Here is a 26,598-nt window from a genome sequence, read left to right as displayed (position 1 = left end):
AAAGTAATCCCATTTTTAGTACTGAAGTGTTACTTATTAATGATTACAGCTGAAAAGATCTTTAAGTACTGTGGACTACCTGGTAGCTGTTAATGTATTATTTCACAAACTGAGGTCTGAGTTTGAAACTAAAGTGAAATTCAAAGTCCATAAATTCAGTGGCTTCATATCTCCATACAACTGCACAATTTTGACTATTGGTAGCCTTATTTCTTAGAGACGAAAATTTGGACTAAGGCGTTGACATGCAGGGACAAGAACTCACAACGTGACTTTTCCCTCAATAGCAGTAAAAGCATATTAATACTGGTTCACATACACACTGTGATCCCATAGAACTGAATTATCATCTCAGTGGAGCTGTAGTAAGCATTATACAAACCTATGGCAAATCTTGACACTTGCAAAATGAAAAGGAGAAGGAAAAAACAACTAAAACAAGGGGGATCTGAAATTACATATAGTACCTAGATACTACTCATGTAAGCAAGCAATAGATTTTGGGCAAAGGATAAAATAATTCCATTCATTATAATATTGCACAAAAAGACCATCACATTATCTGCTATTATGCTTGTAAGTTCCTCTGGAAGTGTAATCAAAGATTATAAGCTTAACCTAATCATGCTTCTTCTGAAGTAGTTAAATTCAATAGTTTACTCTCATTTTTTCCCCACAGCAGCCACATAATGACACTAAAATTTTTACTTTAATTAATATACTAAGAAGCAGATTCCATGGAATTGTCTCACCTAAATTATTATTTTTTTAAGTCACAAATCTGAAAGTTTTGTGGCTTTTTGTCACTCACTTTTTGTGAATTTGCTGATGAGCAGCCAACCCTTTCATTCTTGTATACAAGACCAGCTGTCACCAAAACCTGCATACCGCTAACTCCTTTTTCTACTTTTAATGTGATGAAGGAAGAGAAGTTGGAAATGAAAAAGGAATGACAGCAATAAAGTTAAAAGTATCCCTTGAGATAAGGTAGACATTTATATATTTTGGACATGAAATGTTCATCAACTGCACCAAATACTTCGAAATCTGAGGAAAACAGGGAGATTTCACGTACACACAACTTAGATGTTGGCAGTGGATGAAAAGAAAAACCATGACCTTTGTGAGTGACCCAACAAATAAGGTCACAAACATCCAGAAGCTGATGAAGATAAGAAATATAATGGGTTAGATCTAAATTCCACATAGATGAGTGTCTTGTCTCTGACCAGTGTCAACAGCAAACGCTCAAGAAGGAGCAGCAAACTGGGGTATCCTCCTCCACATAAACTCTGCTGGTTTGTGACAAATCAGTGGATTACAGATTAAATTATTAGTAAAACATATTTCTATTGAAAAAACATACCAAAGTAATTTGAATGCATCTCATATTTAGACATTAAAAATCCTTCATAAAGAATAAGACCTCTTGTAATGAGAAAGTGATATTCATATCACACTATTTTTATGATTTTGTCCATTCACTTAATTACAGTATTATTTGTTTGCTTGTTTGTTTTAATAAAATCAACAAAAGTAAAACCCATAAAATACCCGTTGAATTACTTTAGAGTAGAAATAACTTATGAAATCACAACCTCTTTAGTCAACACACACATTAGCAAGTTATGGGGTGCAACAGAAGTGGATTAGTAGCATAAAACAGTTGGTACTGAGGATCTGATGTTTGTAGTATATATGCTTTGGCAAGTTTTGTTTTAAACTGTGGATGCTACATCTAGTAGCAGCTAGAACATATAAATGTTTCCCCAAATATATTATTTCCTAATCATGTGTGTCTGTGTTTTAGATTTCTGATTTGGAAAATATAGGAAAATTTAATGTTCTTATTGTAAGTATTCAAAAGAGATAACCAAGAAATAATGTTGCCAAATGTTGTCAGGTGAACAGAGTAAGAGTTTGCAGTAACGGCACACTGGAGTAACGAAATGAACTGAATGACACTCCCTATTTACATGTATCTAAGCAAATAATTCAATGTCTTTTTGTGGAATTTATGATGACCTTCTTCCTCACATAATACATCATGTTTAAGACTCAAAGATGTGATGCTTGTTTATTTTCATATATTCAAGCTTGGCATTTCTGAATTTCCTTTTGGAGAAAAATAAAGCAGGTCTTTTTAAACAACCCAGATTTGGTATCTAGTCTTAAAAAATGTTGTGTTTTAGGAAAGCATATACTTAGCAAGTTAATAAAAACACATTTACAAAGCATTGAACTTCACATTTCCTTAAGAAACATAAAATGAATTACAAAGGATTATAAATATTATTATTAAATAAAGATCATTATGCAACTGAGCTGAGGCTCTTATCACATGTTTGTACAGTTGTAAACTGTGGCTTTGGGACAGAGGTACTACTGTAAAGCAAACAATAATAAAAAGTTGTAACTGATCCTATTACTGATACTCACTCATGGTGAAGAGAATCCTGGGACAAGTGAACCGTTTTCCTGCTACCGCCTGGTCCTGGAGTTATCTAATGGAAAAAAAGTAGGAAAAAAAAAGTCTTTGAATAATGGAGAAGCATATGCACACAGTGATTGTTTATTAAGAAAACATATCACAAATACTAAATACAAAATAGAGACAGTACACTAGGTACAGTAAATGCAATTAGCGATATCTGCAATTTTTAAGTAAAGTCTGAATGCAGAAAGTGCTATACAATACTTACCAAAATTCTTTATGTATAATTCTGATTGGATGTCAGATATCAGACATTTACAGATGTCAGGGGCCTAAGTTACTGTTGAAAAGTCCATGAAGCACATTATCGCCGAAAAATGAAAGTTAAATGTTTTGAAAATCATATTCAACATACTATCCTTATTTATGGATAATACAGCAATAAATTTATTAAAAAACGCTCCCAGTCTTTGTATCCCAACACAAAGCTTTTGAAATTCAAGTTGATGTGGGACAGAAAGCAAAGATAAAATAATTGTTACCACACTGTACCGTAGTCCTTGTCTAGTGCTTTATACATACTGAAGCCAAAAATACATAATATGCTCAATTTAAGAATGATCTTAAGAATGCATGATAGCACATGCAGACTTTTGCAGATGATATTCTGGTATTGCTCAAGAATGCATTCAAACAGCTTTATGTTTATTTTTAGAATCTGCTTAATTTGTCTGCACACGTAGACAGGTAAAAGCAGAAGAATGAGACCACCTGATGAAACTCATGCTCGAAGAACCAGAGCAGAAGGCAAACTATTCCTGTTGGAAAGAATGCAGGAATAAAGTTTCAGTTCCTTGGAGATAGTTTTATAGCCAGTAGATGACCAGAGGGGAATGAAGTCAGATGCTCTGCCAGTTTTGAAAGGAGACCACAAAAACTCAATGATAATACATTTATGTGTCTCAGGCTTGCCAAAAGTACATAAGCAGAAGATTCACAGATAAAAGCAGCCGACTCTTTATTAAAAGAACAATGCGCCCAACTTTTAAAGAAAAATTTCCCTATTCATCTGGTGTCATGACGGAGAAAAGCCAGGGCAGTCAGAGCTCCAAGTCTGGAAAACTTTCAAAGAACACTCATTGAATAATTTGAAAGCTCCATGTGGTTAAGGTATTTGACCAAAATCTGTTTCTTTGACCTGAAGAATGATGTCACTTGGGGCCGAACTGAGAAACCCTAAGCTGCTGCCACTTTTCTGGCTGATCGTGATTGAAAAGAAATGGTAATGCCTTACCGCAGAAAAATCTATGCAAACATACAAATCCCTAGTAGAGGAAATCATGGCAGCTACATGGGAGAACAGCACCTACTGCTTTACCTGCATTTGGAATTTACTGTTTTACTAGACTTACTGAGGCCTTACAAGGCCACATGACAATAATAAAACAGTGACCAAACGTTACTTTTGCAATGTCACAGTTCACCTAAATAATAAGAGTGAGAAATGTCAATTCACGAAGACAGACCTAGAAATACGAGCAAGTATTTTAATATGTAATTTCCAAATTTCAAGATTAATAACTAAACCGTTACTTTAACACTATAGGTAAACATGTAGCTCAGCTCGAGAGTTACATCTTGCATTAATCTCAAAATGAGGTTTTCATGCTATTCCAGTGGGTATCCCTGGAATATAGTAATCCATTTTCTACACTGTGGCTATAAGAAAAGCCGACTGTGCCTATGTCATGCTTTGTTAGAGGTTCATGATCACATTATCTCATGGTGGACCTGACACTTTTATTCAGTTTACAGTATGTTCTGCGTACAGGCAACTTATTTCCTTTGCCAGGGCTGCTGACAACCTTTTCCACACTATATTAATCTTGTTTACAGACTTTATCTTGGTACAAATATCAGAAAACTGAACTTTTTATCTCAGGGAGAAAATAAACAACATGTTGACAGAAGCAAAAGCTATTTTCTGGACTAAAATTGGTTGTTTACTTGCAGCCATACTTAAGGAAACAAGTTTAAGTTTTCAGCTTACTCAAAATACATAATCTGAAATTTAATAAGCACAGAAATTTCAAGAAAAATCACTTGATAAATTGCCAGTTTTAAAATGATATATAAACCGCAGAAGTATGTTTTTCCACTAATTTATATGAGAATATGAACTTGCTTGGAATACAGTTACAACTGATCACAAAGTACACTGCTCAGGTTTCTCTTGCACATCTCAGATAGCTTCAGTTACCAAGCAGCCACAGAATTTTTATAAAACTAAACAAACTCATAATGCATATATATAGATCTTTGCATAAAACTGAATGCTGATTATTGTAAGATTCACATTATGTTAATGTAAATGAATTCCTATTTGCAAAACTCATCTAGGGTGTAAAAAGCCAAAACAAAACCTACAGTCCATCTTCATCTGCTAACTCACTATTAGAAAAAACTAGTCCAAAGATCTGCTGAATCTCCACAGAAGAGAGCGCCAATTGCTCCAGAAAGTGGCAGCAGATTGCAGTACACTAAAATCAAAACAAATACCCCCTCGACTGTTCAGATTCTTTATTCAGGCAGAAAAATGCATAGTTATCTAGAATTGTCTTAGGTGATGAAATCCCAGTGCACAAGAAGAAATCAGGGGGTAAAGTAAGTACTAGCTTTCCATCGGGTAACTAAGAACAAACAGCACTGAAGGTTTGCACAACTAGGTTTTTTTTTTTGCAATTGAACGTATGCTAGTGTGCACGTCTGCATGCACACACGTGTATCAGGGAATCAAAATTGCTGTGATGGGAGTGTTCAGAAGACCGACAGATCAGGCCTGTTTTAAACTTTAAACTAAGTTCATTCATTAACAACACTCTTCTTGGTAACATTCAATTCTTACACGCTATTAAACATCCTCCTTATATACACAAGAGTGTTAGTTTTTGACACTTGTATGCTAAATTAGCTGTGAGTACACAATATCATAGAGCTGATACTGTATAGTTAGCACTGATGGCTATGGTCCTTGATGGTTCTTAGCCACAGGGGTCAAGGTGACCAAGACTGAGCCATCTGAGAAAAGACGTTGGAACTGAAGTGGGCTTGTCTTCCTTCTCATCAAATTCTCATTGCTTATGTCTGATGTCTTTATGTTACTGTTCCCTCCGAAAAAGTGAGGGAGGGGGTGCCTTCTCTTTTTTGTAACAAAGATCTGAGCCATGGGCAAGTTAAGTGCAACCTGAAAAAGCACACTTTGATAATGTCCAACAAGTGCTGTAGACTACTCTTGCCACGTGCTTTACAGGAAAAAATGCAGCAGATTTTTTTCTAATAATATAAATATAGTAATAATTTTTTCCAATCTTTTGATGGAAAAACTTCTGGGAAAAAATGCCATGGCATGCTTTAAAGTTCATACACAACACGAACAGAATTCTGGCTTCAAAAGTTCCTTCCTATGACACATTAAAATACCTAGGAAATGCCCAATAACCTCTTTCAAGCTTTTTAGCAGTATATTTAATAGTCTGTGTTTCTAGAAGTCACACTAGCCCATAACTGAACATAATCAGACTCATACTGGAACTTAGGTAACTATAAATAATATAAAAAGTGGAAGTATTTCTAACTATTTCCTCTAATTAAGAATAGCAGCTTTTTAAAAACTTACTAGATGTAGCAAATGACTAAGAATTATATCCTAGAGGATGAGGAACAATATTGACCTTCAAAAAGTACAAAAGAAATATCATGGGTCTTCACACAGCCCAACTGTGTTGCAGTCTTTACTGTGGCTTAGTTGCATAAAGCAGCAAAATAAGTAGGAGTGTAAAAGGAAACTAGGGAAACCTTTGAGCCTCCTTAGTTGTTATCTTCCTCCTGTGCAAAGTCTCTCCAGCAACATATTGCACAAGAGATATTGTAATCTACAGCTGCTATAACTGTTTTAATATGAATAAAGATTAGGGTCATCTTTGGAACTCTTAATTTCTTTTGGATACAATTCCTTTTACCATTGCTTGAACAAGACAACAAGGTGGTGGTTGAATACTGTTTTCAGAGACCCTGAAACACAGGTACTCCAACTCAGAGGCAAAGTACTCTTCCTGTTTTGCAAAGATTGCTTTGCCTAAGAAATTATGACCTATACTGATGGACACAGTAAAATGGAAAAGTATTCAAGACTAAGAGGTTTTGCCTCAAAATACACAACATTGTATACTGCTGCCCGAGATACTACACATGACAAACTTCAGAAGTGATATATGGAAAGATGGTGGGATTAAACAGAAAAAGAAGGACAAGAAAGATAGAGGATTTCACTCTGCAGAAATAATGTTGAGCACAGCAACTCTTATTTTTAAATGCTAATAATATAGAATAGAGTATTTCAGTTGGAAGGGACCTACAATGATCATCTAGTCCAACTGCCTGACCAATTCAGGGCTGACCAAGTTAAAGCATGTTATTAAGGGCATCATCCAAATGCCTCTTAAATGCTGACAGGCTTGGGGCATCAACCACCTCTCTAGGAAGCTTGTTCCAGTGTTCCACCACCCTCTCGGTAAAGAAATGCTTCCTAATGTCCAGCCTAAACCTGCCCTGGTGCAGCTTGAACCATTCCCATGCGTCCTATCACTGGATCCCAGGGAGAAGAGATCAGCATCTCCCTCTCCACTTCACCTCCTCAGGAAGCTGTAAAGAACAGTAAGGTCACCTCTCAGCCTCCTTTTCTCCAAACCAGGCAAGCCCAAAGTCCTTAGCCGCTCCTCACAGGACATGCCTTCCAGCCCTGTCACCAGCTTTGCTGCCCTCCTCTGGACGCATTCGAGGACCTTCACATCCTTCTTCAACTGTGGGGCTCAGAACTGCACACAGTACTCAAGGTGAGCCCGCATCAACACTGAATACAGTGGGATAATCACCTCTTTTGACCAGTTGGTCATACCACTGGAGTGAGAGGGAGCAAAACGTCTACAGTACAGTCACAGGTTGCTTGAACACTACCTGTATACATTACTGAATCATTGCCATAAACCTACCTTGACATTACATTTTTATTCCCTCTACAAGCACACTCTTGCTGAAGGGCCCAAATTGACCATTCCAGAGAAGCATCTCTTTAATGTACCTTTAAGTGATGCTCAGTCAAACTCTACAAAGTCTTCATGAAGACATGGTTCACTGGCAAATAGTTCTCTGCCAGCTTCTTGTTACTCTAGTTATAATTCTTTAAAATTGACCTCTTACTAACACAGTGTTGCAAAAATCAATGGAACATTGCCATTCTGCTTGCAAAATATATGCAAGTGATAAGGAAGGAGAAAAACCTCAAGAAAAATAGGTCAAAAGACGTGGACTTTAATCCTAAAACAAACACACATCTCCCTCTACATGTTTTATTGTTTTCTCTTAATAAAAAAAAAAAAAAGAAATGAAAGAGCTAAACATCCTAGATAAAATGAGAATCAGTAAGTTTCTTGGAGTTAAAGAATATGTCCCAGCTCCCCAGTCTCTCTAGTGATTTCACACACTGTTAAGAGTTTTCCCTACATTTCTTTTCACACAACTGATCAAAATACCTCTATCTCTTCATATATGGTTTTCAACTGAATGATTAACAGATGGAAAAGAAGAACTACAGTATTGGAGATTAAAAGAAGAAAAGTCCACTATTGAACATAGCTCCTTCAGAGAAATATGGAAAATTTAAATGTTATGTATAAAAGCAAAACAGGGAATTTCTTTGTAAATCTTGGCTATTACACAGTTTTTCTCTGCTGCTTTTAAGATAAAAACCTGAATTTGAAATTAAATAATTATAAATTTAAAACAAAAAAGACTTTTGAAAAAAGACTGGCCTGGCTGTAAGGTTTTTTGTTTGTTTTAAATGGTAACACTAGCAGAAAATATCACAGACCATGTTTTGTCCTAAATCTTTGTCAAAGGGACAAGCTTTTATATACTATAGAATAGGCAACAGAATAAGTTTAATGATGCATTGTAATGATATACATTACTGCATACACACTGCCTTTAGGTATGTGATACGGTAACACTGGAGTAGCTATTAAAGCAGAGAAAATAAGTACTAGTGTATAATGTAAAATATTATTTGGTCTATAGAGAAAGCACCATGTAGAGTGAAAAATGCAAGTGTCCTATCTGCCAGGAAGTCAGTAGGAGAGTTTCTTTTGAGATTCCTAATATTTAATATGAAATAGTACTATGTGGCACCATTGCTTCACCAGCAGCTCACAGCACTGCAAAAAATGGACTGATTTATAAGTCTCAAGAAGAAAATGTAAACCAGAATATTTTTTTTTTTTTTTTTTAAATTAAACCAATTCCTTGTTAAAAGGCAAATGTAAGAACCTCAGGACTGCATAAACACACCACACAGCACCACTATTTCAATTTTTTATATTAGGAAAGGGAAAATCTTCAGGGCAGCTGAACTGTATCAGATATGGCAACAAAACAATGGCCAAAATTTTGCTACTTCATTACTCTGTAAATAGCTAACATTTAACAAATTTTATTTAAATGAAACTAAATTTCTCTTAGTACAAAGAGCTACTAATTAAATGCTGCAGTAATATGCTGTGTATAGAAAAATCTTTATTATGATACTTTAGCTGTCTGTTTAGATATAAACTTCTAGGGTGAAATCTTAGCTTCACTAAGTCAACAGGATTTTGATTCCAGTACTGCTGGGACTGTATCCTTATTAAGAATGATCTAAAATGCTGAAATAATGTTTTTACTTGTAAAATTATCATCAATAAGTGAAGTTGCCCACACGGTGATATAGACAGGAGGAAGGAGCAGAGCAGTGATTAGGATACTAGCCTTGACCTGGGAGATGCAGGTTCAATTCCTTGTTCTGCTGCAGACTTGCTGTTTTGACCTTTGGTAAGTTTTTTTCTGCAGCTCAGTTCCTCATTTGGGAAAAACAAGAAAAACATACAAACAAGACTCTCCTTTGCCCGCCCCCCCCGAATCTGTAATAGCTTTTTCTTACTTCATTAAAGTAATGTGATATAATGACAGTAAAGATTGCACCAACAACAAAGGATGTCATCAAAGCATTTGCTTTAAGACCGCTTGAAGTATACTGCTGAAGGTGATTTTTATTCCTACTGTCATGGGACTTATTATAGGAAACAGAAAAATGTCAATATTAAATGCATTTACATGTATAAGCAGAATTACTCATAACAGATCTCTTTGCAGGTACAAGTCATACTATGACAGTTCATGGTAGCATAAGCTTGCTCAGAGTGGATTAAAAAACCCATGCACACAACAAAACCCCCATTTTCAAATCACCGCCCAGCTTCAGTAGCAAGCTATGAGTGGCCTCTACTGGCTGACCAAAGGCTACAGAAGTCACAAAGCTTTTGCTATGAGTTACAACTGTGGTTATCAAGCGTGTGAAGAAATGCTAACAGAAAGAATATGCTCGACAGTGCTAAATAGTTCATGTTACAGCTAAAAATAAAAGGCAAACACAAGATGAGTGATACAATAGACAGTGGGAAAAAAATACCTTTAATACCAGTGCTCCTAAGATTTGTCAAAATATATAACGTAAATATACACATGCAAAAGTCCATTTTCCAAAAGCTGGTAACGGAATTCAGCAGGATATACTGTGCTAGCTCTAAAGGTGGAAACAAACCTGAAACTCAAGTAGTTTATAATTTGTTTATATAAGTTATAGATTTTGTATGAAGACTGAATTACTTCAATCAATGGTTTGATTTAGATGCACAATTAGAAAGCCTGTTGCGTCATCTGAGAAAGTATGAAACCAGAGACTACATAACTATTCTTTTCATAAATCTGCAACAAATTTGGTCTTTTCCTTACTTATAAAATTAAAAACAGTAAAATACAGAATAAAAAAATGAAAAAACTGAAGTATGAAAGCGCTTCTATTGCCAAAGATGATCTACAATTTCCTCAAAGTACATAAAAATTACATTTTCATTGAGAAAAAAAGGAGAATAAACCATAATTTTTTTTAAAACACAATAATTGTGCACAGCACAACTTGAAGAGAGGAGAGTAAAAGATGTCCAAAACATTGCAAAAAATACTTATTAGATTACCATGCAATATCTGTGTTCAACTACAAAAAATAAAGATTAGATCAAAAAAATAAAAAGATAGCACCAGTAGCAAGGAAGTAATTTTTTTACTTCACTTTCTTTTCTATAGGAATATGTACCTGATTTGCCATTCTCCCACATTTTAATTGCACTCTATCAACAAGGATTATTGTCAAATATAAGCGACTACTGATGCCAAAAGGTGATTGCATTCATAAGCAGCCGTACAGTGCTCACACACGACACTGTACTCTGTGATATTTCCAGCTCCTGTTCTGAATTCTGCCCCATTTCAGAATTTTACCTCATTTCAGAATTCAGTCCCATTATCTCCACTGCTCAAAATTGTTCACAGGGTTATCTGGCTGACATATAAGATAACCCTCCATCTCACTAGACACCACCGGGATATGACATGCTGACCCACAGTAAGCCCTGATTATTAGCTTGAAACATACACCATATAAATGCAGCTTCGAGCCAAATAATTTGTTTTAAAGTCTTTTCACTTCACTTATACATTAAAACTCATTTTAAACATGCTGACATCAGTTCCATTAATCTATATAGCCATGAACATATTTAGACACTCTAATGTTAGATTTTGACTATTACCAGAAAACAGATGAAAAGTACTATGAGTAGAATGCAGACTGCAAGAAATGCCTTTTTATTTTCAAAAGAGAAAGGGATTTTGGTTTAATAAATTGTAACTAAATGAAAAACAAACGGCCAGCCACTGCAATTAAACAGCATGCCCTGCTGCCTGCATTGCACTGAAGCTAACAGCCTTATCTCACTGAAAAAAGGCTCGTAGCAGACAGAAGTACAGTGAGGTCCCATTCTTTCTGTCCCATCTTTTCCACACTACTACACTTCCAGTGACTGGGAAAGCAGTTAGGATTAGCAGCCCTAGACAGAGGTGGGCAGAACTGATCTGCTAGGATAACTCTCCTCTCCCTCTCAGCCGCCGAATGGTTTCCTATTGTAGCACCTACAGTTCTGCACAGCCTTAAAGTCTTGAACCAGTCAAGTCCCATTTGCATGAAAATCTCGTTACCTTTTGTTTTTAACAGGGGCACCGAATGAGCTATATTACAACCTGGACAACAAAAAACACACAATACCCAAACTATTTTCAGGAGAATGAGATGATTGGAAGACTGGGCACAAGAGAATGCTGATAGCAGCGTACCTAACAATTTCCCACATGAAGAAAATAATTCAGGTATCAGAAAATTTTGGTTTAAAAGGTTACACTTTGGTAAGATTTGGAATAAAATACCTTTCAAAATGTATACAGTTTGATCAATAACAGACTTTACGAAATTTACACATTTGAACTGCTAAAATAAAAGCATGACCTTTTGCTCTTTAGGTTAGATAACATTTAAATTATTAGTGCCCACAAAACAATTTTTCTTCGTTTCAAGTGAAATTCCCACCAGAAAGACTCACACCAGTGGTGAAACAGCAGGAAAAAGGCTTTAGGGGAGTTTCAGATACAAACTTGGCCAGTTTCACTGTTGACAGTATTGTACATGGATGACACTTTTCATTATTTTGAGCTTGCCTGTACATAAATGTTTTACCTTGCACACTTATATGCTGGTAGATTTTAGAAATCCTTCTGTATTTGCCACTTCCTCTGCCATCTGAACTTCTAATGTATAACTATAACCATTGCTTCAAATTGTAAATGCCAGTAGAGATGAACAGGAGAAGCAAGCGGGAAGCTCAGAAATCAACTCTTCATTGGCCACTTTTAAGGTCAAGCTAAATTCAGCTTAAGATATCTTTTTTTTATTTTTCTCCCTAAGCAAAATGACATAGAAATAAAATACGTTTTAAAATGTATTACAATAAATATAATTTTTCTTAGCAAGACATTCTCAAGCCTTTCCATCATCTTGTCTTCAAATATCAAATGTAAATAATTCATGACTTCTATTATAGAAGAAATGGAAACAAGTAGGTTCTAACAGGGAAAAAAAAGAAATCAAAAGTGGGAATTACAGTCATACATTTTAAAAGAAACTGTCAAGCTTGTTAGACTTAATAGCAGTCCCACATTGGGATATCAACACTTGGATAAGGTAGCATTGCATTTCAAAATTTCTAACATAATGCAGATACCAAAGATTTATCCTGCCAAAAGCTCATGAATGGACTGTGCAAAGTCACCATTAACTTTGATTTGAAGACTAAACTGTATTATTTTACTCTCAAATCCCTCCTTATCAGTGAAAGTGCTCCAAGGTTCTCTTTGTATGATACCAAGCCCTACATAATGGAAAACACCACAGTATGTTCTTAAGAGAGAACCTATAGTTCCTTACAATAACGTAAACTTGTAATACATTAAAATGATAGCTATCACAAAACGCTAATTCATAAAGGAAGGTGAAGCCTGTGTTCTAGGAGCAGAACACTGCTTGTATCTGCTATCCACTCCTCCAGCAAGATGAAATATCATTACTATGTTTTGTCCTATGTTTTTCAGGGCACACAACACACATTTCCTTGGTAGTTTTATGCTATTTTGTTAAAACAGTGGATGTTTCTAGAATTGTGCTGTCAAGTTAAACTTACTTTTACAAACAGTGTTTCTGTCAGAATGTTGTGCTTAGCATGTGAAAAACTTTTCCTCTTTTAAAATTTAAAACTATATACAGGAAACAGAGTTTAACCATAGGCTAGACAAGCGTGTGTGTGACTGAGGGCAGGGAAGCATGTCTGACTTAGTGGCTGCCTCTGTTGCAAGACAGAAATCAGGGCACTGTTCTCATTTACAGGCTCTTCTGTTCCTGGGATTAACATGGGGGAAAGACAATTCACTTTCCCCTAATGTCTCTGGTGGCATCAATTTTACTTTTCTGGCCAGATCCATGAGAATAGGTTTTGGTCCCTATGCAACACATTAGCTGCCTTGGGCTTCTGAAATTCCTGATAAAACCACATACAGGCAATTTTTGGCTACCAAAAGCATATTCTCTACTTATGAAGCATCAGTGTAGAAATAAGGACAAACGGAGTAACTGGTTTGTTGGGTCCTGACTACACAGGGGATCAAGTAAAGAACATTTTTCTCCCTGTTGCAAGTGTTTAATGTGTTGCAGCGCACAGAGAACAAGATTATTTTTCAGACACAAAGCTGTAAAGCACATTTTGCCAAGTCCTGGAGAAGACTGACTTTCCACCCACCTTAGGGTAGAGCCCATACATCATAGAATTATGGCCTGTGGCTATCGGTGACTCCTTGCAAAATGCCAAGGGAATTCTAAGTTGCCCTTGGGGAGTGAGAAAGTTATTTTCCCTGTTATTAAGGGAGGAAAAAAAATCAGGAGAAGCTAAAGAGACAGTCTTTGTCATAGAGAAGATCTTGAATCAAACACTGACATTTTGTATTTATTATGGGTATGTTATTCTGGAAACATCTAGAGCTAACTTAGTCCCTAAAAAACACAAACTGCCCTAAAAGCTTACAACTTGTGTAAGAGCATGACATGACTCACCAATACAATGTCCAAGACAAGGAGATGGAAGGAGGAGAGTACTGACATGGAAATACCTTGCGTCCAGCTATTTATGAGTGACAGCCTTGGTGCTAAAAGTTTCTACATGTCCAGAAGTTTTCAGAGACTATTTGTGGTACAATCTGATGGTCTCCAAGATGCAAACTTCACTTTCAGTCAAGGGAAATATTTTCTCTACCAGTACAAAAAGTAAGCATTCTCCTAGGGGATGCTCGAATACATATTTGATTTTAGTTTGGGAAGGAAGGAGTAGGAAAATGAGCCAGAATGAAAGCAGAAGGTACTGTGTGTAAAGATTACCATAAAAAAAAAAAATAGAATATTTGGAAAAAGCACACCTTCACAGAAACCTACAGTAAGATAAAAACTAAGAGGCTGTTGAAAGATAACAGTGACTATCCCTTTAAAAAATGGTGCTTGGGGAATTCTCTGAATCTCTCTGCTTTGTTCAAGGCTCAAAGACATCAGGTTAATATAACCTGATTAATCTTCTCTCCCACCCCCAAGATGGCTCAGTAAATAGCACCAGCACAAAGTCTTGCTGAACCCACTACTTGCCATTCAAGTTGGTTGTGGTACGATCCTGGGCAGAGTTTATAAAGTGAGTTATTAAGTTTGCTTTTCATTTGCTGCCAATGCATATCTGCGATGTTTACTTACCAAATGCAAGTTTCAGGATCAGTACCTTTTATTTAGCTATTGAAGCAATACTATGCTGATAGACTATTCCATTTCCTACCAAATACCTAAAGACTTTACACAGTACCGGAATGGAGGCTGAATTGAGGGCACTCAGCACGTTATTAGGCCTGGTTTGGTTTGCAGGCAGGTTTAATACTAGAAAGCATGGTAGGCTCCAAACTGTTGGTAAGATGCTCGGATTTCTCCTAGAAGAATGAAAACTGCTGGTCAAGAGAAAGCTCATCTATTTAGTTTTTAACTGGACACCAATAGGGTACATACTGCATTCCACAAAGTTAACTGGAAACCGTGAGTTTAAGGAGTTATAGAAAATAAACAGCTCAAGTCATGGGGGAAAAAAAATATAAACAGGCACACCTGTAACTTTGGCTGAATCTCTTAAGAAATTGCATTTGATGGCAGCATTCAAGAAATTGTATATATTGGCAGAAAACGCTGTTGTATATATCATACCCTCGATAGCATTAAATTGTGCAGGTGGCCAAGAAGAAAAATATATGGAAACAGCCATTTGAATTTGGCATTACGACCCACAGATATTTAAGTAGCACAAAAGAAATAAATTTTGAGTTTTCTTAAATTATTTTTAAAATCATAAATATGTAGTGATATATTAATTAGGAGGAATGCTCTTGGCAAGAAACAGATGTTCACTGAAAAGGTGCCATAAGTGCCATGAAATATTTGGGACTATTTTCAAGTTCTTCCTGCATATAGCCATGTGCTGAGGAAAATAATCAATTGAACAAAGAAAACTTACAGAAAATTCTGGAAAGTTATCAAAGCAGTTCATATTCAAAAGGAACGATTCAGCTTACTATTAAATCAGAGGTCATCTGTCCAATACTGGATCAAAAGATGGTACTTACTCAGGGAATGCCCATTCCTTGGGGTGGGGGGAAAAATGGTACTAGTTACATGGTTCAAGATACCCGCTTGGAAAAGCAACAGACACAACAATCTTGAGGGAAAAAGTCTTTGCAACTCTGGAATTGAGTGATGGAGGCATACTTGCCCTACTCTAGTTTTGCCTAGCTCATCCTTAACTTCAACTAAACCAGGTTCAAACAATATGAAGTGTTCTGAACCTTGAAAATTTCATATTCACCTAACATTATACACAAAGAAATGCTCTGTTTTTTTTAAAGACACCGTTAAAAACATTTACCTCAACTCCTTCCACAGCTAAATAGTTTATCTGATTCTCTGGTGCCAAGGTAAAAGCAGTGGGTAAATTCCTATTCCCGTGAAACCTTTTCGGAAATATCTTTGACTTCAGTCCACTACAGGAATTCATTTTTATTTCCTGCTTTTACTTGCAGACCTGTGAGATCAGCTTTGGGACCTTCTGCTCTAACCAAAGTCCTACTTCTATCATAAGACATAGGGAAAGAACTATGGTTTTCACTCATTCAAAGTGAAAGCCTATCAGCTCCAGAAGTTTTCATATCAAACTACTTAAGACAGATTTTGTGGCTAAAATTAACAAGAGTATATTTTCCATTTGTACCTTAAAGTTTCTGAAGTTATTTCCTATAATTTTTTTATGATCTACCATTATTAGCACCATTTCACCCTGATGAACGCTTCCTCTTTCCTATTGTGGGACTTTGCCATGCCCCTTGAATTCTTTGAATGAACTTCACTCATCTTTAGATAATATCTTAGTTTACCATGTGCAAAAACATTTCTAGTGAAAAGCAGCATAAGCAAACATCACAATACAGTGCTCTGGATTGATTCAAGAATTATGTAACATTGTATTTTATTAAGCCTAAATATTTGTGCAATTTCTGCCATTTAAGGAGAATACTATCTCCAAGGTTTAGTTTTAGAAGTCAAATGGTAAACATACGAACAGAGAATAGCAGGGGAAAAATCCTTGATACCTGAAAACAGAGATACGACATGCTTCCAGATCATCCTTAGGCAACTGGAGTATGTTTTATGCATCACACCACCAGGCTTAACATTTTAAAATTTACAAGACCTAGGTAGGGGAGAAAGGGGTGGGAGGACCAAGGGATTCTGTTTTGAGTCTGTAGGTATATCTGTATTAACACAGTTTTTCAAAATACATTATGCTTGGGAATTACTGCAGTTTAAATAAAGGAGCTACTTTTTAAATCCAAACACGCTTCACTGTCTGTTCTCCTTCCACCTGACGTCAGTCAACCAATGAACACCTTCATGCTAAAATAACAGACACTAGTTTTCTCCGTATGAATAATACTTTCTCCCCAATATGCTTTAGGATTCTGATCTACATAGATGTAATTGGCCTTTTTTTGCGTCCTCACAAAAGGCTATTTATGCTTTTGGTTTCTATTAGAAGATACTTATTTTTTAAACCAGGTACAATAATGTGAGAGATCTACGGCAGGGTTTCAAAATTACTATTGATGAAACCAAGTAAAATATTACAAATATGGGACCTCAGTAAAGAAACTGGAGACTCAGGGTCAGTGTTAGGTCCCCATCGCCCCCCAGTTTAACACAATTCTGTAAAAACACTTCCTAAATGTTTAAGTTTTCACAGTTCCTCAGGAGTCCTCATTAAGTAAATGACTAACAACTTTTGAGCTGAAAAATCTTACCCCTAATACAACGGAGCTCTTTCTTTCCAACTTTGGAATACTTTTCTTCGTGTAGTAAAAACATAAACCTGCAGACAATGGTGGAGATGATAAAATGTGTGGTAGACTAAAAAGACCTAGCAAAACCAAACAAAAAACCCACTAATTCCCCTAAAGCTGCAGCCGTTCATTTTAATGGAGCACTTAGGTTCTCACTGGATGTCTAAAAAGGGAATAAACACCGACAAGACAATATCCCTCACAATTGTTTCGAAAGTTTGCTGACTTCAGAACCCATAAAACTTTAGGCTGATTAGGACAGGATGTACTTACCACCCTTTGCATGCATTTAAACAGTCCTCATCTATTACTGAATCATCACTTGAATTCAGCTCATAGAAGTGAAGATCTAGAGTTCAAAACATGAAGTTTTAAAGATGCCACACAGTAGCAGAACAATAGGATGGGTAATCTTTAAGACATTTGAAAACACAAAGCCCTAGGAACCCTAAACAGCAATGTCATTTTTACTTAATGTATCTTATACTTATCTTAAAATCTGGATTTTCATTAACATACAAAAAATGCATTCCCACTAACAGTATTTAGTTTCTCAGCCATATGACTCAAATACATAAATAAAAATGTCTCCATTGAACAGTAAGCTCCCAAATCAAACTTTGTTAGGTGTCTTAAACATATCTGTATGTACTTCTTTAGGGGTAGAGCAAATATTACCTTTATTTCCTGAAACCTGCCCTTCCTGCTGGCTGTCTGGAGTGACTTTAGTCGAAAATGTTGCAACCCATGTGTGAAGACAAGCCTCTGTTCGTACCAGAAATGGTATTTCATCTCTACTTGTCTCTTCTTTTAATTGAATCATTTGGGGATACAGTTGTGACATCACCACATTCCCAACATACCAAAGTTGCAACCAAAGCATTTTCTGATGAAATAATTCAGTATAATACGTATTTTTCCTTAACAGGAAACTGAAACTCAAATAAAAAAATTAACAGATGTACTGGGTGCATCATCACTGTAGCGTTTCTGCGTTTACCAACCTAAGAGTAAGAATGCATGCATGTAAACAACAAGTGTCTTGTTTTACATACAGCTTTGTGCATCATGGTGCACTATTTGTACACCTGCTATCACTACCTGACGAACAGATAAGGACTTGCATTCTATCTGCATTTAATTACCTTAAGTTTACACTAAATATAACATGTTTATTCCAAACCAGAGTGGAAATATCTTTAAGTAGTAAATTTGTGTCTCACACATTGACACCTCAGACTAAGCCCACGAAACTGCCAATTCCGACATGTTAAAGTGTAAGCTGAACTTATTTGACAAAATGCCCACCTTTAGCATGTCACAAGAAAGTGAAAGCTACTACAAAGACTCTGTACAGATATATTACTTCCAGCTCTATTAGTTCCAATTTCTTTTACTCTTATTTACTTTTCTGAAGGGACTAGCCTTTCAGCTGGTATAAATATGCACAGTAAATGAGCTACAATTAATTAATTGATAAAGCTACCATCCTTCTACTAGCTGAGGAGCCAGTTTTAAAATGTACATTCATAAATATTTATGTTTCCAGGACAGTAAACTTTAAATAGACTTGAAAAAGGAAATCTTAAGATCCAGAATACGGCATGTCTTCTTCCATATTGCTATACTGTAACATTTGTATTTAACAGTTAATTATCTCACGGTGAGAAAAGGCTCATTGGCTTCCGTTTTCAAAGTAGTTACATATATTTAAACTCTAAATATCTTTTGGCTCTTCAGCAAGAACAGACTGCTAGATATTTGAAAAGGGCAGCTGCCACATTGTTCCCTGGGTGCAACACAATAGCAGGTCAAACTTTTGTTCCTCTTGTCCTACAAACAATTTTCAAGCCCATACTCAATAAATAAATTTGGTCTCAGCACTCCCAATCAGGGCTGCACAATCCCCTCAGTAGCAGACCTATGATAAATGGACTTATTTTCCCAAATCAAACACTTGAATTTAAATTCAGATGAGTTAATGCAAAGGTCAACATTGTAATCAGTTCTTTTGATCTTTATAGAATTTCTAGAGTAATACATAATAAATCTGAAACAAGGCAATTTGCAGCTCTGTATGTGTGGCTGGTAATAAAAATCTTAACGATTAGAGCCTTTATGTACTTAGGGAACGTTTTATAGTAATAGCTATAGTGAGAGCCTCAATGCATGGGGAATGATGGCAATAGATAACAGTGAAAGACATGATTGCTTGATTCTTTATATAGTTTATACAGTATGTATAGATTATACATTATAAATTAAAGCACAATGTTTCTGAAGAGTCTCCCAATGTTTTTCTAATATTCTATTTTGGATTTGTATCCTTCACAAAATATGGCCTTGATACAAACTTGTGAATTTAACAAAGATCTCATATCGAGAATTTTATTGCTTCACATACTAGTATGTTACTTCAGCTAACTGTAAAGAAAAGAAGAAATGAAAATGTTTGTGCACAAAGTGTCTTTTTTAAAAAGGAAGACTCCTTTTTCTGAAAATAAGTATTTAGAAGTACAGTATGTCACATCTCTTATGAACAAAAGAATGATTATTAGACAAAAGGTATTCCAGTTGAAAACTGGAACATACAATCCTAGAAGTAGACTAAAATGTCAGCAGTCATATGAGGAAATTCTTAAGATCAAAAGGGTAAAAGCTGATTTCTTTTTTTTTAATAATCCCTTAATTTTAAAGTTTTCTTGATAATAATCAGATAACTACCCAACCACTAAAAGCTGTAAAAACATCTTCCTTTCCAATATTCACAAAATAAATGAGACATTTAAGAACTGGTGTCAGAGAACACCTTCCATAAACATATAATTATGTAGTAGAGCGAATATAGGCTATAGTTTAGAAACTGAAGAAAGAATACTTTTTCAGGAAAACTAAGACTAAGCAACTGTCAGCGATGACTGCCCAGGAAGGACCAAGAACTCATCTACAGAAATAGTAACTGAGGATCCCACTGTCAGGCCATATCAGTTGTCTGCATCTATTCAGTGAAGTTGAGAGATAAATAACATTGATCATTTGTTTACTTTCCCTACTCAAAAGTCCCCTGTTCTCACAGAATACATACACATCTTTTCAGCAAAAATAAAACTCTTCTTTATCTCACTCCAAATTCACTTAGGTGTTAATTATACAAACTAAGTAAACACACCATCACACAGAAGCATTACTGATATTGAATGGTGCTTGAGAAAAATAAGTAAGGCTTTTTCCCTGGTTTTGGTGCAAGACACCATTTACTCCATAATAAACAGATAACGTGACAGTGATCCTCTTGGCATGCTTGGAAGAACATCTTAAGTCTCATCAACTGAGATAACGCAACTGTTTTAAGGTGAATACACTTGCCGCACCATATAGAGGTTATGAAATACATCTAAGCCTAAAGAATTCTGTAAAGAATCTGACTTGATACTGCATGACAGGTCTATTAAAAGTTATCATTAGTCAAAAATCAATACACCACCTAGTGTATATAGAATGGATTAAAATCACAGCTGATCATCTTCAGAAATAATTACATATGGGGAATCTTCTTCCAATAGACATATTCCTAGTGGCATTCCACAGGAGTCTGATAAAGATACTAAACAGCAAAAAGCTAAGCATGCAAAACTGGAAAAAACACCCCAATAAGTGACAGTGGCTAGCATGCAGGCAATGTAAAAGTTGCTATTGTGGCAAGTATAGATAAATCAGTTTCACAGCTCTCAAGCTGTCCTTTTTAAAAGGGGCTGCTGTTTTTTTGGTGACTCTGAATTATTTCGTTAAACTCCCATCACCCCTCCTTGGAAAATACTGGTTTATCAAAACTCTGTTCAACGGGATGGACTGACATTTGTAAAACTGTCACAGTGAGGGCTTTCTCCAGGCTTTCACTGCCGTTTCTTATAAAAAGCAGAGGAAGCTGCGTGCTACGAAACAACCGATAATCTCATGAAGCAGACGCCTTCTGGGAACACACCAACTGAACAGTGGTGATAGGACTTTGGTTCCTCATATCTTAACACACACACCCCATATTGCTGGCTTAGTGTGAAGAAGATAGAGGGAAAGCATGACATACAGGGCTTCAAAGACAGTAAGTTACTACAAAGAAAAGCACATAAATTGTCATCTATGTTTATTAGAGTAAAAAATTCAAGATTGCAAGAAAGTAGATTTAGATTAAAGAAGAGAAAACCAACTTTCCTAGGATAAGATCATGGACCACTGGAGCAAAATGCATAGGGAGGCCCCAAGGATGGAGATTCTTCAGCTTTATAGAAAAACACCCAAGAACTGACTTTGTGGTTTTGAAACAGAAGGTAAGTGACAATACAAGCAAGTATGACTGAAAACCTCATCATCATACTGGAGGAACTGCTTTTGCTTTTGGCCTTACAGTGACAGTTTGACTGGATTCATATTAGGGGTACTTGAAGAAACAAAAGGCAGCAAGAGGAAATTGTAATCTTAGTACCTTGTACACAGAGCTACATGGCACAAGAAAAAAACAACAAACCCACATATAAATTCCCCAAAAGCAACGTGTGAATCTTAAACCACATTAACTCAGATACCTTGCTGTACTGGACTGTTGGCTACAAAAACAAACTGAGAAGGATCTTAAGAGAAATTAAAGCACCTTAAGTTTGAAAAAATTGGGAAAGGGAAGGCAGTGGCAGGATGACACTGCAAAGACATTCAGCTAAGAAAACAATCTTCGTAACCACATTCTTAATGGATATAAACAGGCAAGAATCATTTTGTGAAGGCTAGACAAGAAACTGTAACTGAAAATACAGAAAGATGGGAGCCTGAGCAAAAGATTAAAACTGTGTAGAAAGACAGAAAAAGAAAGGCTGTTTCTTAGCAAGACAGCCAAATAACACGATTTAGAAAGAAAGCTAAGTCAAAGCTGACACACACTATTAACTGATATGACAAAGGCTGGGAGCATTCTCCACAGTGATTAAATAAGGGAGTATCATATATATTAAAAAAAAAAAAAAAAAAATGATAGCCCAGACAGGATACTGGAATATTAGAGGTGAGAGTGAAGGACTGTGTGAGGTGGGGGATAAAGAGTAGTTATGGATAATGTCTTGTTATAAAAATTGGTTTTATTTGTGCTTTGCTATAACAATTAAAACCCAATACTGTATACTAAATTCTTTCTACTATTCCATCTGCTGGTATATCTCTATCCTGTCTTCAGCTATATCATCATGTATATTTCTCCCAGACAACCATTTTGTTACTTCTGTTCAAACTGAGACCACCACAACAGTATACCATCTTTATTATGTTAAATATATTTATTTTAAACAAAACTATGTTTGTAGAATGCTAGCTACAAACCTGCTTTCAGCTGGCAGATTGGAGCTGCCCCCCCCCCCCCCCCCGCCATGCAACTATAATTTAGTAATTAAACATTTTGGTAGTATAATTAGTGCAAATACATATAACTTGCTAAGTAAGAAATATAATAATTAAGATGTGCAATTATACAATTATCATGTGTAATTACACAGGCTTTCTAAAAACTTTGCTTGAAATGATGAAAGACCATTTTAAGAGATTCCAGAGTCTTTAACAATTTATTTTGTGGATTACATCCAAATAACCAGTTCATATCACAGATTTAAATGATGGAATGTTTTTCCTCTAGAATAAACTGTCTGCAAACACAAACAGTAGAAATTACAGAGCAGTCATGTAATTAAAAATATCAGTAAAGATATCCGAGTTAAGAGTCTGAGCTTTATAATGAAACTAGTTTAGATTTTCACGACAGTTCCTGGTGTAGAGATGCTCATACTACAAAAGGTGCTTTTGCACTACCATATTAAAGAAAAACTAAGTTGAGCTGCAACACATCTGTACAAAATGAGCCAAATGAGGTACTACCATAACTGTTTCCATCTATTCTTTGGTTAGAATTATTTGCTTTTTAAATATAAGTACTGCCGGAACAAAACAAACAAACAAAGCAGGAGTACATCTGTTTGAAGATTCTTTGATTAGCATGATGGTTATCAGGTTTCAAAACCCTGAACAATTTTTTTTATAGTATGAAGATCAAGCAGGGAACAGTTGAAAAAAATATAAATAATTGTTGCAAGTAAAAGTTTGAGAGTGTTTAAGGTACTGAATTAAAATGTATCTTATACCACTGAGAACAGACTAAAAAGACTCCTGACAGAAACTGCTTCCATCATAATTTGTTATACAATAGGTTTCTATGAACAAAATTATGAATTCATATGGTTTTCCTGTACTAATTCTTTACACACTAAAAGAACTGCTGTGTTAAAAAAACAGGAACCGTAGCTGTAGAAGAGAGAAAAACATCTTTACAGTACAACAGGTGATAAACACATTAGTATAACAACGAGTATTGGGCTGATTGTGAGAATTATGACACTTTACACACAGGTTTTCAGAATCCATCACTGCAGTACCTCGATTCCACCATACTAACAAGAAAAATTCACCACAAACTAAGTGCATTCACCGATTCAATTAATAAACAGTACTATAGTTCAGATTTCTGATGCCAAATTAATTATAGAGTATTAGTGCAGCTTTTTCTGTTTCGATTTTTGTTTGTTTGTTTTTTAAAAGAGAAAACGTAGCCAGAAAACCAAACTGAAGAAGGTGCAGGGTTATCAGAGCACTAGCTATAGGAAAGCTTCAAACTCCTTTAAAAGTATTAATCCAGACTACTTTTTCTCAAATTAGATACGAAGTGTACTCAAAGTTTAGTTGGAAAAAAACTTGGGAATTTCTTCCTGTCAAAGTGTCACACATCCATGACCCTAAGCCAGCTCTTTTGCAGCTACACAGTCACTTTCTAACTCTTGAATTAGTTTGCAAAATTGCAATATTTATGAAAAAATATTTTTTTTACTGAAGGATAAATTAACGTATGTCTAAACAGTCCTATGTGTAGATTCACAGATAATAACAGTCATTGGAGAAACCCCAGAAGTAATTCCAGAAGGGAAATCTAGGAGCTCAACCAACAGTCTACATTCTTGCTTGCTTTATTTCTTGCCCACAAGTCCTACTTTCCATTCTGCTCAGTGACACAACATCAACAGCAAGAGAGAACGGTGCCCGCACATAGCACTATAAGCTGGTCGTTACAGAGACTGTCGGCTGAGATGTAAGATGCAGGTTAAAGAGCTTTGCTAGCAGAGATGGGCAATGAACCTAGACCTTGCACTTACCCTGCTCTGTACTGCGAACGGTAAGGAGTTATACAAAGAATGGATGATGCTTCTGCCACCACCACCAGCGGCACTGTTTCCCAGGACGCCTATGCAGCTTTAGGTACACTTCTCACGAGAAGGCTCTGAAATCTAAATTTTGTGTCAGGAAAGGAACGTGCTTACAACCCTGCCTCAAACGCCTAAGCTCTGCAAGGAAAACAGAGTTTCAGTCATATCTCTACATTTGCTAATGCTGTGCATTTCTGTGTGTGACTTCTTTTTGGCCTGACGTTGAAATGCCCAATGATCTACACATTCACTGAATGTGACACTAGGGAACGGAACAGATGATTTTGAAAAAATTATTATTTCTATTTTTCTCTAGCAACCAGAAAGCAACATAATATTTATTGAAGTGTAGTTTGTAGGTCTTTACATCTTTTGAGTCTTGCTATCCTCTTAGTAGTAAATGAGTCAGTCATTAGTCAACAGAAAAATAAAGCCAACTTTTGGAGACGTAGTGCTGATAAAACAACATACTTCATCTTCTAAATAGTGCAATTAAGATTTAGCAGGTATAGAAAATGAAGACACCAAGAAGAAAAAAATTAGGGAATGAAGAGAACTATCCTTCTTTAAATGTGAGTTATTTTTAATATCTCTCAGTGCTTCAATTTGGTCGGACACAGACTTTAAGAAGCACAGCTATATAGAGAAAGATTTTTATAACAATTTTTTTAAGGTGAATATTAGACAACATTAATAAATATTATTTAACTATTAGTATTTATATCACTTCACAGTTCCCAGTTACTGTCACAAAATTCTTGATATCACCTGCATACCATTTGCTACATCAGTTCTTACAGGGAAGAAAAACAAAAGCACTTTAAAAACATTTTCTCTTATTTCTTTCAATTTAGTTATATTCAGTGACTTGTCTCCAAATTCTTCCCATTCTATTTTATTATCCTTCGTTTTTTCCACACTAGTCCCTTGCTGTCTTCCCTCCTCCTTCAATTCATACTCTCACATCCAAAAACCAACCCAATCCTACCAAAAAAGCAACAGAAATAGAACATACCCACTACAAACACAATATTGTTTCAGTCACAAGGAATCACTACTTGTGAGATAATCTTTTTGCTTCCTGCTTCTACTGTTCTAGGTATTTAAAACTGTAAAGCTCCCTGGGTCTAGGACTACTTTTACTTTCTATTTCTGTATTGCCTAGCCCAATGAGAATCTGAAGCTTTGGGGTCTCATGATGCTCATGCTCATCAGTAATTAGTTTATTTGCTAAAAATTTCCAAATTAAATTGACAACTTGCAGATAGAATACACACAAGAAATATCTTACTGCTGTTAAAAAGCACGGAACAACCCTGACAACATGCTAGACACACTGATGAATTCAGCTTACACAAAACTAAATAGTACTCTAAAATACCTGCCTTGGGAGCTTGTGTACGGGGGTAGCATCCATGTCCAACAGAGGATTTCAGCTGGACAATGATGAAAAGTCCATATGTTACAGTGCCACCATAAATTATGTTAGAACGTACGGTCAGGCCACAGAGGGGCTCCAAAAATAGGTTAGAAACAGCTCTCTGACTGAAAACAAATTGCCTAAATTCCAATATGAGAAAACAGCATTCTTGACATATATTTTCATGTGGCTACCGCTGTTTCAAGCTAAGTCTATAGAGATGGAATACAATATGCCGCTACTTTAAATTTGGAAGTTGTTATTCCATCAAGACACTAAAATGCAGAGAAATCTGCATGGGTTTGATGCCTCCAGGCTTCAAGATTTATTATGAAATAAAGAAAAATGAATGATGGTATGTCAGTTGGCCTGGACATCAGCTATTGAACCTGCATTACAGAAGGAAGGAAATCTCAAAAGACTTTTAATCATCATAGACATTAAAATGTTTGTAAAATAAC

General features: G+C 35.8%; 1 protein-coding gene across 1 annotated transcript in view; it reads right to left on the bottom strand.

Moving 5' to 3' along the window:
• GPATCH2 (G-patch domain containing 2) overlaps positions 1-26,598 on the bottom strand; it is a 127,279-nt gene that overhangs the window by 37,163 nt on the left and 63,518 nt on the right. Inside the window, exon 6 of the mRNA XM_050893237.1 lies at positions 2,440-2,504. Coding sequence (XP_050749194.1) covers positions 2,440-2,504 — 65 coding nt within the window. The remainder of the gene's footprint in view (positions 1-2,439; positions 2,505-26,598) is intronic.

This window comes from Gymnogyps californianus, chromosome 3 (genome assembly GCF_018139145.2).
Source record: "Gymnogyps californianus isolate 813 chromosome 3, ASM1813914v2, whole genome shotgun sequence".
Taxonomy (NCBI): domain Eukaryota; kingdom Metazoa; phylum Chordata; class Aves; order Accipitriformes; family Cathartidae; genus Gymnogyps; species Gymnogyps californianus.
Note: the sequence above shows the minus strand (reverse complement) of the source record. Positions and strands in the feature narration are given on the sequence as shown.